The sequence below is a fragment of the Neoarius graeffei genome, chromosome 18, assembly GCF_027579695.1.
Source record: "Neoarius graeffei isolate fNeoGra1 chromosome 18, fNeoGra1.pri, whole genome shotgun sequence".
Lineage (NCBI taxonomy): Eukaryota > Metazoa > Chordata > Actinopteri > Siluriformes > Ariidae > Neoarius > Neoarius graeffei.
The window spans coordinates 20,958,371-20,975,701 of record NC_083586.1 but is presented as its reverse complement, the minus strand read 5'-3'; the positions used below and the strand labels follow the sequence as shown (position 1 = coordinate 20,975,701).

Genomic DNA, 17,331 nt, shown 5'->3' with positions numbered 1-17,331 from the left:
CTCCAGTTTGAAACGTTTACTTTTTTGTGGTTTGTCTACTTATCAACTTTGTTGATTATTTTCCTGGAGCAGCGCTTCCTCAAGTGTTTTAGTCTTTACCGACATGCAGCTTTTATAAACACTTCTCAGTGAATCCTTTCATTTGGTTTTGTGTACAGTTCCTGTCACTGGGTTATTCCCCACAGCGTACGCTCTTCCTGTCTACATCGTGCTGGATTTTGTCAGCGACGTCACGCTTGGCGAATATGCTCCAGACGGGTTTCGAATGATCTCCCTGAGCTCTTGTTTTTTTTCTTGCACTTCCATGACCATTTGTGGAGGCTGCTTGGATTTTCCCATATCACTCTTTCATCAGAGGTATCGTCCATGAAGGTGAAGTTGCCCTGCATTCAAGTTTTTCACATTCTAGACCTTGTATTTTTTGGAGATTTTGATATCAGAAGATTGAATTTCTTCTCAGTGTGTTTGTGTATAGATGTGTAATTTTTGTGCCTTAACATAGTTTCGAGTTACGAGTGCATTTTAAAGGGGAACAGAGGGCAATATATAGAGTAAATATAACAATAAAACACACATTGACGAACCTTATTCAAGACTTACAAAAGTTTTTTTGTTCTAAGGTTGGAAAGTTATAGTGTTTTGAAAGTAGCTCGAGCAAACTATTTCCGCAGTTTGAACAGCCCGCCATGATATTAATTTTATCCAATCAGAATGCACGTTCATTTTGTCTGCGTAACACTCATGACGTATGTATGTGCCCAGTTGTGTTGGCTCATTGAGGTTGGGAATAGCACGTGTGAAATACCTGTTTCTGCCTCTTGCGACGATTTCGCAAGTCCACGGGTGGCGCCTATCTCATTGCAGCAAATAAATTCTGCTGGACTCGTGAGCAACTCCATGTTACATTTTCCGCACGAGCACCACGCCGTGTCACCTGCACGCAGACACTCTGCCCCACGCTCGCCATGCCCATGGTCGGCATCAGTCTCATCCTCGCCGTCATCCGAGCTTTCTTCTCTTATTTCATCACCGGAGTTGAGAGTACCTCTCCTAGGTTCAAACTGGTACCCTTCTAAGCCATAGCCTGCTTGCAGTGTGTCTTGCGGGATCTCTTCGTATGATTCGACAGAGCTGTCGCTTTCACTTGATGCGCCCGACGCCATGATTACACGCTTATCTCCTCTATTTCGGAGAGTTCCGCTAGTGCAGTGGGTAGCGCTGACGTCACGGTCTTTTAAAAATGGCGACTCTTGTGCGGTTTAGCGTATAAAGTATTATATTTACAATTACCAAGATATTTCGCTGTTTTCTAGCACATAAATTTGATAGAATACTTAAGAATCAGGGCTTTGAACCAGAATTTTTTTCCTATTGGTTCGTTCCGAACAGAAACGGAATTTTAACGTTTCCGGTTTTGGGTTCCACCATTAAATAGACGTTCCCGAACCGGTTAGAACAAAAAAATTTCGGGGGGCGTCGTGGCTCAGGTGGATGAGGCGCCGTGCCGTGGATCCGGGCGACCCGGGTTCGGTTCCGGCCCGGGGTCGTTTCCCGATCCCTCCCCGTCTCTCTCTCTCTCCCGCTCGTTTCTTGTCTCTACACTGTCCTATCCAATAAAAGGTGCAAAAAGCCCAAAAAATATCTTTAAAAAAAAAAAAAAAAGAACAAAAAAATTTCGTTCCCGGAACGGTTAATTACGTTCCCTGTCAGCTGTTTAACAAATGGCTATAAAATTATGTCTCTGTCTCTTCCAGCTTAAGCCAAATGTAGGCTAATTCTATTACAACCTTCATTAAATAAGACAAGAAATAATTCAAAACAATTATTATTTCAAATGTTGGCGATTTGGATTCTCAGTATGTCTTCCCATCTACACAAACAGAAAAAGTGCCAAAAATGAAAGAGAATTTGTTTAGTGTGTTACCAAAGGCTAGTCAGGCCCTATAGAGGGCTACCGCATGACGTCACCGCGCCGCGAGATTTTGTTAGGCGCCATATTGGAAGACCAAGTACACATCTATGCAAGTACATACATACATAAAACAAACTACACCTGAAATGTAGCCAGGGCCGGTTCTGCCCTAATCTGGACCCGGGTGCAACATCGCGCACCCCCCCCAAAAAAAACCACCAGTCTAAATCAGGACAACCATCACATAACTATAACTATAAACATTTTATATCAACTATTTTAACTAAATGGGCTATAATAAATAAGCCTGCAGGCAGCCACGGCGGGCTGCCTCAGAAAACTAACCATTTGTCCTACCTTAAAACTCGTTTTGCATTTTCTGCCTCCTTTTTTGTATTTTCGACCCTCCGTTTATTTTCTTTCGTTTTCTGAAAACCCGATTTGTGTCCAGACATTTTGTTCTGCTACCAACGAACTAACTCGTCAGGTCTCGTCTCTCGAGCCCGCGATGATTCCCGTGGGAGGGGCAACAATTGATACATTTTTACAAACAGCCAATAGGGAGGTTGCATCGTTCAGGCTCTTCTTTGCTCAGACACTCAGTAATGCACTTACTCACTTATTATCACATGGAGACGTGATAGTAGTCCACCCTCCCGCTCTCTCCATTCAGTCAGCGAACGTCACACAGGAAGTGAACCCCAGCGGGTCATAGAAACTTGCGCAGGAGAAGAATGACTTTTTTATTTGTAGGCTATGGAAACTTTGAGGAACGAAATAAAAACCGGTATTAACCGGTTACCATTATTTTTAATAAGCGTTTCTGTTCCGGAACATAAATAATAAAGTTTCTGGTTTCGTTTCTGTTCCATGTGAAATAGAAAAAGTTCCCGGTTTTCGTTTTCGTTCCTTGAACCGGTTCAAAGCCCTGTTAAGAATACGTTACTTTGTCACATCAGCAACCGTATATATTATATTTTGTACCCCTTTAAAGAAAAAGGCTATGTAAGACTCTCATGAAGGGTTAATGCTGCTAGTAGGCGGTGGCAGGTAGTGGTTTTTAAAACAGAGAAAGAACAGGAGTGTGGTAATTTAGTGTAGATCTGCGTGACATGAACCTCGATTGTTTGGCTTCGGATTGATATAAGGATTACGGAATATTTATTTCACCAATTTAGTGAAAGAAAGCAATTCCAAGACAAATGACAACGAATACAATCAGCCATTAAATGAGGACAAAAGTAATGACGCACTATAAAAGGAGAAGGAGTTATGTATATTACAGTGGTGCTTGAAAGTTTGTGAACCCTTTAGAATTGTCTATATTTCTGCATAAATATGACCTAAAACATTATCAGATTTTCACACAAGTCCTAAAAGTAGATAAAGAGAACCCAGTTAAACAAATGAGACAAAAATATTATACTTGGTCATTTATTTATTGAGGAAAATGATCCAATATTACATATCTGTGAGTGGCAAAAGTATGTGTGTCACAATCCGGTCCAGTCCATCCATGCCTTAGATTCTGGGACTTCCATGCCGGATCCAGGACAGGAATTCAACCCTGCCTTGCTGAAGGCCATTTCCTGAAGCAGCACTCCCACACCCGCTACCACTCCTCTCCCATCAGCCAGGGCTTTGTAAGAACTGTTTGGAGCTACTCCATTTGCCAGACTGTCTCTTGTAGACTTTCCTCACCTCGCTACAGCTCATTGGTATTGTGTCTTCTTGATTCCCCCTGCCTGAATTTTTCCTTGTTTTTTGTCAAGTTTTTCTGTCCGTTTTTTTGTCCCTGTTTTTGCCTGCCTGTTCTTTTGAATTGTGTCTGTTGCTACTTCTGCCTGGATTTCCCTTGTTCCTGTGTTCATCATTTTTTTTTTTGAAGATTTGTGGCCTGTTTTTGACTACTGATTTTTGCCTGAGCCCTACTGGACCTTTGCCTTTCTGCCATCTACTTCATTAAAGAAGTTTTCTCTTTACACTGCATGTTTTCTGAGTCTGCTCTTGGGTCCTCATGTCACCTCAGCTTGCCACTTGTGATAATGTGAACCTCTAGGATTAGCAGTTAATTTGAAGGTGAAATGAGAGTCAGGTGTTTTCAATCAATGGGATGACAATCAGGTGTGAGTGGGCACCCTGTTTTATTTAAAGAACAGGGATCTATCAAAGTCTGATCTTCACAACACATGTTTGTGGAAGTGTATCATGGCACGAACAAAGGAGATTTCTGAGGACCTCAGAAAAAGCATTGTTGATGCTCATCAGGCTGGAAAAGGTTACAAAACCATCTCTAAATAGTTTGGACTCCATCAATCCACAGTCAGACAGATTGTGTACAAATGAAGGAAATTCAAGACCATTGTTCCCCTCCCCAGGAGTGGTCGACCAACAAAGATCACTCCAAGAGCAAGGTGTGTAATAGTTGGTGAGGTCACAAAGGACTCCAGGGTAACTTCTAAGCAACTGAAGGCCTCTCTCACATTGGCTAATGTTCATGAGTCCACCATCAGGAGAACACTGAACAACAATGGTGTGCATGGCAGGGTTGCAAGGAGAAAGCCACTGCTCTCCAAAAAGAACATTGCTGCTTGTCTGCAGTTTGCTAAAGACACATGGACAAGCCAGAAGGCTACTGGAAAAATGTTTTGTGGACGGATGAGACCAAAATAGAACTTTTTGGTTTAAAGGGCCCATGGCATGGTGGTTTGTTGATGCTTTAAACGGGCTCGTGGAGGCTTCTGGATGTTATATCCACAGCCTTTCTCGAAATGAACCCTCGGTACGTAGATATAGCCTCCTGGGAGAAAGCCCCATTTCAGCGCTTTTCCCAGTGCATCGTTTTGCTAATGAGAAGCAGGAGGCGGGGAAGGGTAGACGGTGGGGGCGTGCCATGGGGGGAGGGGCTGCCGTCTGCCTCCCAAGCCGGCCGAGAATGCTCCTCATCGGGCACGGCCAGGCGGGCGAATGCCCTGGTCCGTCCGCCCTGTCTAAAAAAAATGGTACAACTCGAGCCCATGGTAAAACTGGGACTTTGTCGTTTTTTTCCGCATGAGGCCCATGGTAAAACTGCACTTCCAGGAGGGGCTGCCGTCTGCCTCCCAAGCCGGCCGAGAGCGCTCCTCGTCGGGCACAGCCAGGCGGGCGAATGCCCTGGTCCGTCCGCCCTGTCTAAAAAAATGGTACAACTCGAGCCCATGTACCTGGCTAACTGCAGGAAGTGGTTAGCTGCACAGCTAATGTAGCCATTGCTAGACTAACGCACCGATTTTAAAACATGGCAAAACGACCAGTTATACACTTACTTGTTCGGTGTTTGTGGCTGATGCGGCAGGGATGCTTGGTACGGACCCAGGCTTCAGTGACAGTTGATGTGCAAAACCTGCCCTGTACTGTCCCAAGTTGTGGAAACATTCCTCAGGAAAATGCTTCTGACAAACATACACCGTCTTAGGTAGACTCGACGGCGTATTATTGAAGTAAATAAAATTAAGCCACTGCGTCTTCAGGGGCTCTCCCGACGGCAGTAAAAACAGACTCCTTTCTGTGTTGTCACATCCATGTACAGCGCAATTTCCATGTTGTGTCTTCTATGGGCTCCTCACTACAAAATGTAGTCATGTGTTCTGCGCATGTGCAGTAGGCTTGGTAGGACAAACAGCAACTTTTGAGTTGGGCGGGCAATCCATACAGTGGGTGGGAATCCGGGGGGGGGGGGGGGGGGGGGGCGTGGGGATCATCTCCCTTGCTGATGTAGGCAAGGGAAGAGTTTATCAACGTGCCGTTTTGACGCGCCGTTCTCAAATGTTGGGCATAGTTTGGTTTACACATTATGAAATTTCTAGCCACTGGGGTGACTTAAGAAGGTCAGAGGAACTCATTTCAACGTTAAAAAACCTCAGAAAGTGAAAATTTCATGCCATGGGACCTTTAAATGAGAAGCGTTATGTTTGGAGGAAGGAAACCACTGCATTCTAGCATAAGAACCTTATCCCATCTGTGAAACATGGTGGTGGTAGTATCATAGTTTGGGCCTGTTTTGCTGCATCTGGGACAGGACGGCTTGCCATCATTGATGGAACAATGAATTCTGAATTATACCAGCGAATTCTAAAGGAAAATGTCAGGATATCTGTCCATGAACTGAATCTCAAGAGAAGGTGGGTCATGCAGCAAGACAACGACCTGAAGCACACAAGTCATTCTACCAAAGAATGGTTAAAGAAGAATAAAGTTAATGTTTTGGAATGGCCAAGTCAAAGTCCTGACCTTAATCCAATGGAAATGTTGTGGAAGGACCTGAAGCGAGCAGTTCATGTGAGGAAACCCACCAACATCCCAGAGTTGAAGCTGTTCTGTATGGAGGAATGGGCTAAAATTCCTCCAAGCCAGTGTGCAGGACTGATCAACAGTTACCGCAAACGTTTAGTTGCAGTTATTGCTGCACAAGGGGGTCACACCAGATACTGAAAGCAAAGGTTCACATACTTTTGCCACTCACAGATATGTAACATTGGATCATTTTCCTCAATAAATAAATGACCAAGTATAATATGTTTGTCTCGTTTGTTTAACTGGGTTCTCTTTATCTACTTTTAGGACTTGTGTGAAAATCTGATGAAGTTTTAGGTCGTATTTATGCAGAAATATAGAAAATTCTAAAGGGTTCACAAACTTTCAAGCACCACTGTGTGTGTCTGTGGTTGCTGATGTGCTACAGTGGCTAAGCTGCATTATTGGAAGATTGATCCTACACTGAGGTTTCTTTCCATCTTTCACCATTTAGTCTTTCTCAACTCTCTGTGAGATTTAATGAGGATTTTTGGGTGGGGTTAAATGTAAATGTGCCTTGAACGTGTTTAGTAACGTGTTTTTTTTTTATCATAGGCCTAATTTCTGTATTTTTGTGCTTTTTAGGACTTGCATGGCTCACAACATGACCATGATCATGAACGTTTCACACTCTGCATTGACAAGAAAGCTTTATATCTGTCAGCCATGGCACTTACCAGAAATACCCGCAACCTGTGTCAGAAATGCAAAGAAGCTACCAATCACGAGTCTTCATGTCAACACACTGTTCATGTTTTGTATATTTCTACACTCACGCTTATTTACCTTAGTGAATGTCTGCACACAGGTTAATTGGAGTCAGAGCCTGTCTGATTAATGAGCTCCAGAAAGAGCAGGTCATGTGACTCCTGCTCCAATCACAGCAACTTGTAGTGGGCATGATATATGGGGAGTCGTAGTTCTGTGGCCTGAGCAAATAATTAATGTGAAATTTTATCTAAAAAATTTAAAGGAGAATGTCCCGTAGTGTTCCGTCAACAAAAGGCTAATAGACATTTCATGATCAACAAGATAAACACTCAAAACACACAAGTATTTCAACATAAATCGATTTGTAGTTTGAAAAGAACATTTTAGCCCTTATAATGACCAAATAAGAGTCTATGCAAGGAATCCCAAAAATATCAAATACTGAAATAATCAAGTAATGGTCTGAAATTCCTCCTCCTCCATTTTGTGTGAGAATTATCAGCAGCTGCTGGAAACATCTGGTGGATTATTTTTGCTGCTAAAATAAATAAATAAATAAATCAATAAATCAATCAGTCATGTACTTTTTTCCTCTGAGGCTGTGCATTATTAATCAGCGTGTATAAGAAAAGCACTATTGTATTGTTTCTTTTCTCATCTCATTATCTCTAGCCGCTTTATCCTGTTCTACAGGGTCGCAGGCAAGCTGGAGCCTATCCCAGCTGACTACGGGCGAAAGGCGGGGTACACCCTGGACAAGTCGCCAGGTCATCACAGGGCTGACACATAGACACAGACAACCATTCACACTCACATTCACACCTACGCTCAATTTAGAGTCACCAGTTAACCTAACCTGCATGTCTTTGGACTGTGGGGGAAACCGGAGCACCCGGAGGAAACCCACGCGGACACGGGGAGAACATGCAAACTCCACACAGAAAGGCCCTCGCCGGCCACGGGGCTCAAACCCGGACCTTCTTGCTTTGAGGCGACAGCGCTAACCACTACACCACCGTGCCGCCTTGTTTCTTTTCTTTATGGCTTAATTAATTAATATTATATCTGTAAGCAATGTAGAAATACAGATAATTTGATACTCACTGGCCACTTTAATAGGAACTTGTTCTTGATTCTAAGACTCCTGTTCTTGGCTGCAGGAGTGGAACCCGATGTGGTCTTCTGCTGTTGCATGCTGAGATGCTTTTCTGCTCACCACAGTTGTAAAGAGTGATTGTGAGTTACTATATCCTTCCTGGCATCCCGAACCAATCTGGCCATTTTCCTCTGACCTGTCTTATCAACAAGGCGTTTGTTTCCACCCACAGAACTGTTGCTCACTCAATGTTTTTTGCACCATTCTGTGTAAACTCTAGAGACTGCTGTGTGTGAAAACCCCAGGAGATCAGCAGTTTCTGAAATACCCAAACCAGTCCATCTGGCTGAAACCAACACCCATGCCATAGTGAAAGTCACACTTTGAGATCACAATTTTTCACATTCTGATGTTTGAAGTGAACATTAACTGAAGCTCTTGATTTGTATCTGCGTGATTTTATGCATTGTGCTGAGGTCAAGGGATCGGCTGATTAAAGAACTGCATCAAACAGCAGGTGTATGTGTGTACCTAATAACGTGGCCGGTGAGTGAATATTAACAAACACATTGAGGAGAAAAGTGTTTTCTTAATAACTGGAAACATTACATTTTGTACATAATGTATTCCATATTGAGTTTGTGTAGATGTGGGCGTGGCTAAGTTCAGAAACTACAGAGCGGTTTGGTGAAAGTTAGACATGCGAGTCAGGTTCTTAGACGCACGTTCCAGTTCTGAAGTGGTTTATTCCTTTTATACCACAGCAATTTCGCAAAATTAATCAATTCATATCTGTGAAGATTCTCAATCATCCAGGTCATAGTAAACTGTGGGTGGTAGAAATGGGCAACTGGACTTGCTTGAAGATTCTTGAAAACGTTTCACCTCTCGTCCAAAAGAATCTTTAAGAATCTTCAAGCAAGTCCAGTTGCCCATTTCTACCACCCACAGTTTAATCAATTCATACTTTGTATCCATTTATAGTTACATTTAATGTCACAGGTTCCAAGGTTGTCATAGCTGGGGGTGGTAGCAGGGATAAGCTCCCACTGTCTAAACAGTGCTTCCATTCGATGTGCAACTCAGATTGCCTCTGACAACCAAGTCCAACTCCTGGCCTGCTCCTCTAAGCCTGACAAACCTCGTACTGATAGGAGAAGGGGCAAAGGCAGGTTTCTGGCGCCTTAAAACCAGTTGCTTCAGGTTGGCGGAACTCATCATCCTGGGAAGGCAGTCCACCTAGGAGAAGGAAAACTCTGATCTCAAACCTCCGCTGCCTTGTGGCATACCCATTCACCTGAAAGGCTTCGGGAGTCAACCCTGAGGAAAAATCCAGAGCTGGAGCCCCTAAGGTGGTTTGCAGCTGTTTTTAGTTACACTCCGGCAATTCCTGTGATGACACCATTGCCAAGTTGTATCGGCGATTGCCCTTCCCTTGGATCACATCGGTGGCATGGAGAGGGGGGACCTACTGCATGAGCAACAGTTGGTTCTCCATACAATATGCCCAGGCTTATGCCCTGGAGAGGACACTCCAGCATCGCTTGACAGCGTCAACACAACACAGGAAGTGGCAGTTACCGGTTCTAAGCCTATCACTTGATTAGCGTAGAATGAGGTGCTGGGAGTCGCTTCCGACAGTAGGAGAAATCCTAGGATTTCACTGGACATCTACTGCCCGTCTCAAGCTGGGCAGTCCCCAGCCAATAACGTGATGTCCCGTCACGGTCCGCCTGCTTCACTGGGTGCATGGGGCACAGGGCAAACCTGACAAGTGGATCGTCAACCGTGCATCAGTCAAAAATAAGCAAAAACAAAACAGCCCAGTTTTCAAACTGGGCACCTAAGGACCATGACACCCGGCCTCTCAGAAGAGCTACAGGAAGTGAATGACACTCAAAAGACCGTCATGGTCCCTGCGCTCCCACCAGGAAAGAAGATTCAAAGCATTTCATATGCGCTACCTGAAGACCATCCTGGGCATCTCATGGAGAGACCATGTACCCAACAGCACAGTGCTTCAGAGAGCAGGGGTCCCTTCTATGTTTACCCTTCTGAAACAGAGACGCATGTGTTGGTTGGGACATGTCACTCGCATGAAGGATGGCTGTATCCCCAAGGACCTCCTTTATGGAGAGTTGGCAGCAGGCCAACAGGAAGACCCCACCTGCACTTCAAAGACACTTGTAAACACAACCTCAAGGCACTTGGCATCAGCACCAACATCTGGGAGGCAGTTGCTGCAGACAGACACACCTGGAAGTGTGAAGTGCGAAAAGGACTCAAACAGTTCGAAACTGAGCTGGTGCAGCAAGCTGAGGAGAAACGATTCCAGAGGAAGGCTCTGCCAACAGCGGAGAGACCTGCCTCAGCCTTCACCTGCACCCACGGCGGCAGGAACTCCACAGTCACAACAGACGCTGTTCCCAGATACAGTAGATGCCCAGGGCACATCTCCATAATCCCCTGGGATTGACGGATGCCTACTAATGTAGCAAATTGTCTGTGACTGATGCTATAAACCATTGTTCCCTCACCAGCCTCTTGAGAAACCACCACAGCGTAAACTCTGTCCTGAACATGTTGGAAAACTGACACTAAAGACTCTTTCCACAGCTGTTAAATAAGCATCTTACTTTCAGAAAACTGTGAATGAGCTTTTACGATAGAAACAAACAAACAAACAAACAAACACATTAACAGAACTGTGGTACAGTCATTGCTGCAAGTAAGTTGTACCTTGTAAATGTTTCTTTTTGTTTGTTTCTGGTGAATATTACTCAAATATGACAATTGAGTTTAATGGACTCAGTGTCAACAACATAAAACCACCACTGTATGATTTGTGTGCGCGCGCGTGTGTGCATGTGTACAATGAAGATGTTTGGCTCGAGACCGGAGCCCATTCATACACACTCTCTCCGGGAAAATTATTATTTGCATTACACTAGACGGCTGTAATAACAGGGCCAGCATGTGCTTTGTGAAGCAGCAGAGAAAGCCATGAATGAGGTTTCACACTGGAAAAGTGTGTGTGTGTGTGTGTGTGTGTGTGTGTGTGTGTGTGTGTGTTTGTGAGGTGAGTTGGTTGACGTACAGTAAGGTTAACGCGTGTCACCCCCTCATATGCATATCAATGATTTTGATCCATTAACATGTAAGTATTGTGTGGTTGAGATAAACCAACATTAGGCTCAGTATCCCTTTTTTTCCCCACTTTCCTTATTTGGTCATGACTTCCTGTCCTTTTTCACCTGATTGGTTCCACCTGTTCCTGTCTCGAGGCAACTTATATACAAGAGAAACGATTCATTAAGCACTCAGTTCATAACGTCCACGATTGGTCAGGAGGTCTTCCGAGTTATGGCTATGGGTGTGTTATCGTTATTGTTTCGATAGCAACGTAGAGCATCATCAACATCAGGATAGTGTGATGAAGAGGAGATACTATTACCACACTGGCGGTTGATTATTTTCCTTTAAAAGCACATCCCGTAGTGTTATTCCTCTTCTACTACAGTGATTTATTTATAAAGTTTTTTTCTTCACACAGTTAGTAAGTGGGGCGGCACGGTGGTGTAGTGGTTAGCGCTGTCGCCTCACAGCAAGAAGGTTCCGGGTTCGAGCCCCGTGGCCGGCGAGGGCCTTTCTGTGCGGAGTTTGCATGGTGTCCGCGTGGGTTTCCTCCGGGTGCTCCGGTTTCCCCCACAGTCCAAAGACATGCAGGTTAGGTTAACTGGTGACTCTAAATTGAGCGTAGGTGTGAATGTGAGTGTGAATGGTTGTCTGTGTCTATGTGTCAGCCCTGTGATGACCTGGCGACTTGTCCAGGGTGTACCCCGCCTTTCGCCCGTAGTCAGCTGGGATAGGCTCCAGCTTGCCTGCGACCCTGTAGGACAGGATAAAGCGGCTACAGATAATGAGATGAGAGATGAGTTAGCAAGTGCCATGTTTGGAGTGTGTCCTGGTGCCTCTTACACACTGATCCATGTGTTGTTTGACGAGTCTGGTGTTTTACGACTGTGGGTTTGAGGGTTTGTGGAGTTGATTTTGTTAACTGTGTTCTGTTTCCTGACTCCGTATCTGCTCTCGACTGTAATGACGATTACAGGAAAAGCTCCAATAAAGCTGAACCTCTCCCCTGAGTGCGCCGTGTTACAGCACACTTTATTTCTGTTCTCTCTGACATGCCAAGCTTTATCCGTCCATCCTTCCACCTGTCCATCCATTCCTCCATCCCTGCATCCATCCATCCATCTATCTATACACCCATTCATGAATCAATCCCTCCACCCTTCAATATATCCATCTCTCCATCCATCCATTCCTCCATCTATCCATCTACTTATACACCCATCCATCCATCCATCCATCCATCTATTTATACACCCATCCATCTATCCCTCCATCCAGCAATCCACCCATCCTTCCATCTAGCTATCCCTTGAGTCATTCATTCATTCATTCATTCATCTATCCATCTATCTGTCCGACCACCTGTCTCATTTTGCATCTATCCATCTGTGTATCTTTCTATCTATCTTTCTATCTATCCACCCACCTTGCCACCTATCTACCATATCATCCGTCCACTTTCCCATCTGTCCATCCATGTATCTGTCTCTATACAGTATCTGTGTGTTCGTGCTTCTAGCTGAATTAATAAGTCTGAAAGTAATAAAGCTCATTACAGAAGTCTCTCAATTCTCTCGTGTTCTTTATCTCCCTTGTCTCATGTGTGTGTGTGTGTGTGTTCTGCAGCCTGCTGAGCTGACAGATGTGCTGGAGATCAGTAATATCGTCTTCACCAGCCTCTTTGCCCTGGAGATGGTGCTGAAGCTGCTGGCCTGCGGTCTGCTCGGCTACATCAGCAACCCCTACAACATCTTCGACTCAGTCATCGTCATCATCAGGCATGCTTTTCAGCTCTCCTCTGTCTTTAATTCCTCTCGTATCCATACAGTTTAATCATCAGCTCTTATTACTGATGCTGAGAAATCTGCAGAACATCACTGTCACATCACAGTTACCAGCACTGAAGGAGTTTTTCACCAAACTCAGTTTTTGTGCTACAAAGTCTTCGATTTTTCTCATTTAATACACAGATTTTTCTTAACATATCATCATCATTAGCTGAGAATGCATCCATCCATCCATTTTCCGTAGCCGCTTATCCTGTGCAGAGTCGTGGGCGAGCTGGAGCCTATCCCCAATGACTATGGGTGAGAGGCGGGGTACACCCTGGATAAGTCACCAGATCATCACATGGCTGACATGTATAGACCAGCCTTTCTCAACCAGGGTGCCGTCAAAAAATTATATATTCTAACATTGAAATAAATAAAATGAATTAAAATTCCAAAAAACGATAGTTACACTAATGCAGATCATCGCCGCTTCATGCATCATCAAAATTTGTCTCACAGCCCCCTTTCCCATGTCACAACGTCACTGCCGGGGTCAGCGTGACTGCGTATATTTTATACGGGGGTGCCTTGAGAATTTGCATACTTCTGAAGGGTGCCGTGACTGAAAAAAGGTTGAGAAACGCTGCTATAGACAAACAACCATTCACATCTACAGTCAATTTAGAGCCACCAATTTTCCTAACCTGCATGTCTTTGGACTGTGGGGGAAACCGGAGCACCCGGAGGAAACCCATGTAGACATGGGGAGAACATGCAAACTCCACACAGAAAGGTCCTCGCCGGCCACGGGGCTCGAACCCAGAACCTTCTTGCTGTGAGGTGATAGTGCTAACCACTACACCACCGTGCTGCACAGCTGAGAATGCAACCAAATTTAAATCAAGACTAAACTTAGGATAAACCTTTACTTGTGTCAGTTTTTTTTTTATCCATTTATAGTTACATTTAATGTGATGGAATATCGCCCTGCAGTTTTAACTCTGTTCCTGTTTAACCCTTTTCTGTCCTCTCCCTGCAGTGTGTGGGAGCTCATCGGACAGGCGGATGGAGGCTTATCTGTCCTGCGCACGTTCCGTCTCCTCAGGGTCCTAAAGTTGGTCCGCTTCCTGCCAGCCCTGCGCAGGCAACTCGTGGTCCTGATGAAGACCATGGACAACGTGGCCACGTTCTGCATGCTCCTCATGCTCTTCATCTTCATCTTCAGGTGTGTGTGTGTGTGTGTGTTTTGGGTTTACATGACAGTGGGAGCTGATAACCACAAACACTTAAAGAGTTGATTTAATCTGTTCACGTTGCGTTTTGTAAAAAACATTGTGTGCTCTGACCCAATCACTGTAAATCTATCTATCTATCTATCTATCTATCTATCTATCTATCTATCTATCTATCTATCTGACTCTCCATCTGTGTGTGTGTGTGTGTGTGTGTGTGTGTGTGTGTGTGTGTGTGTGTGTGAATATGAATGCATGATCATGTCTTTGTAAAGCCTGTTGTGTTTGTGTCCTTGACAGATTGTCAGAAAGTGTTTAGATGTTCTTTAACACACACTGTGCTCTCTCTCTCTCTCTCTCTCTCTCGCTCTCTCCCTGAAACGTTATAACTGCTTTAATAAATGCTGATCGTCAGATTAATACACTTTATTTGATCATATACAGTGTCATATATGCCTGTTTGTAATAATCCCACAGTTTGAGTTGTACAGTATATTTATTGATTTATACTGTATAATTTTATTTATTCTCATTAATAACCTGCTCTTTGTGTCATGAGGTAGGCGTGGCCTAAACTGAAAGGCTGATATTCATATTTGTATTTAAACTTGAGGTAGGCGTGGCTTAAACTGAAAGGCTTATATTCATATCTGTATTTAACCTTGAGGTAGGCGTGGCCTAAACTGAAAGGCTGATGTTCGTATCTGTATTTAAACTTGAGGTAGGCGTGGCCTAAACTGAAAGGCTGATGTTCGTATTTGTATTTAAACTTGAGGTAGGCGTGGCTTAAACTGAAAGGCTGATGTTTGTATCTGTGTTTAAACTTGATGTAGGCGTGGCCTAAACTGAAAGGCTGATGTTCGTATTTGTATTTAAACTTGAGGTAGGCGTGGCCTAAACTGAAAGGCTGATGTTCGTATCTGTGTTTAAACTTGAGGTAGGCGTGGCCTAAACTGAAAGGCTGATGTTCGTATCTGTGTTTAAACTTGATGTAGGCGTGGCCTAAATTGAAAGTCTGATATTTGTATCTGTATTTGCAGGGGCGCCGCCAGAAATTTTGGGCCCCATGAAAGATTAGAATTTTGGGCCCCTCAACTTTGCCCACCCTCATCACAATTGCACTATTGTCATTATTTGACTTTTGATAGCCCGTGGACCTTGAGTTTGTGACTTTGTTATTACATTTTATGTATTAACCAATGGTTGAAACCAATGGTTTAGAACGTGTGAACATTCCACACACGTAACCATGTCAAACACTTGACTGGTGTCCGTTATTAGTGTAACGGGTTTATTTTTTTCCACTTGCCATTGTGTGTAGTGGTGGGGAAATTCTGCGCTGGCCCTTTAAGAGTGCAAGTAGTTATGGGAACGAGGCGCTGGCCTCTTTCAGTTCGTTTTGGAAATGTAAGCACCAATGCCACTGGACGTTTGCAGCCCGTCCTCAGCAGTGTATTTGTGTCTCATTTCTTCAGAATAAAAAGACTGGTGAACAACACAACGCAACGTCTGTTACATTAGCAACACTTTAATCTAGCAAACTGTATATGGCGCTCGCTCATTAAAAACTTCAATCCTAAAGCATTTATGGGTTGTATTGCTGCTTACCTCCTTCTCCAAAGGGGGGGGTTCAGTGGTTTGGTAGGGCGGAGGTCCCCCTGAGGCTGAATCTGTGCATATTTAGGGCACCCCATTAGTTATGAAACTGGTTATTAGCACTAGTTATTAGCACCAGCATAACGTAATATTTCATCTTGTTTATTATCACACAAGTCAGTTCAGTTATTAAAATGGAAAAAATGTCACTGTACAAACTGTAAAAGTGTTCTCTTGATAGGCTAATCCAACCACGTTCATACTGTTCATTTACCATTCGCTAATATTTTGAACACACACGTGAGCGATAGCTACCTTTCTTTGGGAAAAACTGAGTGACCAGTTGCCTGCCTCTCCGGTCCCTCTCAGCTTTCAGCTGCCTTTCTTTACGTTTTTGACAGCCACTCTTCATATTTAGCGATCATAGACTGTATGCACTCCACTGCTGGCTGGCTGCTGCACCGCGACACAGCAGCAAGTAGCGTTGCACTGATCAGCACACAGATTTAACGCTTCGCGCTTCTACCAGAACTGGACTGTACCATTTCGCAAAAGGGGGAGGGTTAAATGACAGTATGTTGAAGAACTCAAGAAATAGACAACCTTGTTCAATTAGCTCATTTTACCAGATGGAATATTGCATTGTTGTTATTTCAAAAGTCTTATTAAAATCATCAAAAGCATATTATCAGCCCCTTAACCCTCTGATGCAAAACATATGCACACCCCTTCTAACGCACAACATGGGTCAAAAATGGCCCGCATTCATTTTCCAGGTTATTTCATGCTGACTGAGTTTTTCTTTGCTCTATCTTTTGAAATCAATTTATTTTATGATTGAATATTCCAAGTATTCTTTAAACATCTTGTTTTTAATTACCACAAATCATTAATTTAATTTTTTATTTCCTACTTTATGAACAAAAATACTTTTAATATTACTACACATGGGTCATCCAAGTGTGATTTAAAATTAAGTGAGCTGAAGTGAGCTGAAGCGAGCTGAAGTGAGCTGAAAAAGGGTAGTGGAAAAGGGCCATATGTCAACAGCTCGGTAGCTAATAGTAATTACTTGTAACTTTCTGACGAGTAATCTACTCACTCTCAAGGGAACCTAAACATCATCAATTTTTTTCTAAGGTAATGTTCGAACAATTGAAAAACATTACTTGCATGTATGAGATGTGCAAAGGGCGCTGTGCTGAGCTGTGAAATGTCTGACACAAGCACAATTCACAGTTCCCACCAAACGCTGGAGTAAATGCATGCGGGTCGGTTCTGACCCATGTGTGTAAACTTGATGTAGAATTACAAAAGCTGTGCTTGCTCATAACTTAAGAAAGGAAAAATAAAAATGATGATTTGTGCAAAACAAAAACAAGATATTTCCTGCATATTTGGAAAAGTAAATGACAAAATGAATTTATTTCAAAAGTATATCATAGAAACACTCAGCCGTACATGAAATAACCTGGAAAATGAATGCAGGTCGTTTTTGACCCATGTTGTGCATTAGAAGGGTAGTGATACAAAAAGGGTTTTTAT

At 43.6% G+C, this 17,331-nt stretch overlaps 1 protein-coding gene across 1 annotated transcript in view; it reads left to right on the top strand.

Moving 5' to 3' along the window:
- cacna1hb (calcium channel, voltage-dependent, T type, alpha 1H subunit b) overlaps window positions 1-17,331 on the top strand; it is a 179,746-nt gene that overhangs the window by 104,946 nt on the left and 57,469 nt on the right. Inside the window, exons 9-10 of the mRNA XM_060898260.1 lie at window positions 12,813-12,964; window positions 13,998-14,183. Coding sequence (XP_060754243.1) covers window positions 12,813-12,964; window positions 13,998-14,183 — 338 coding nt within the window. The remainder of the gene's footprint in view (window positions 1-12,812; window positions 12,965-13,997; window positions 14,184-17,331) is intronic.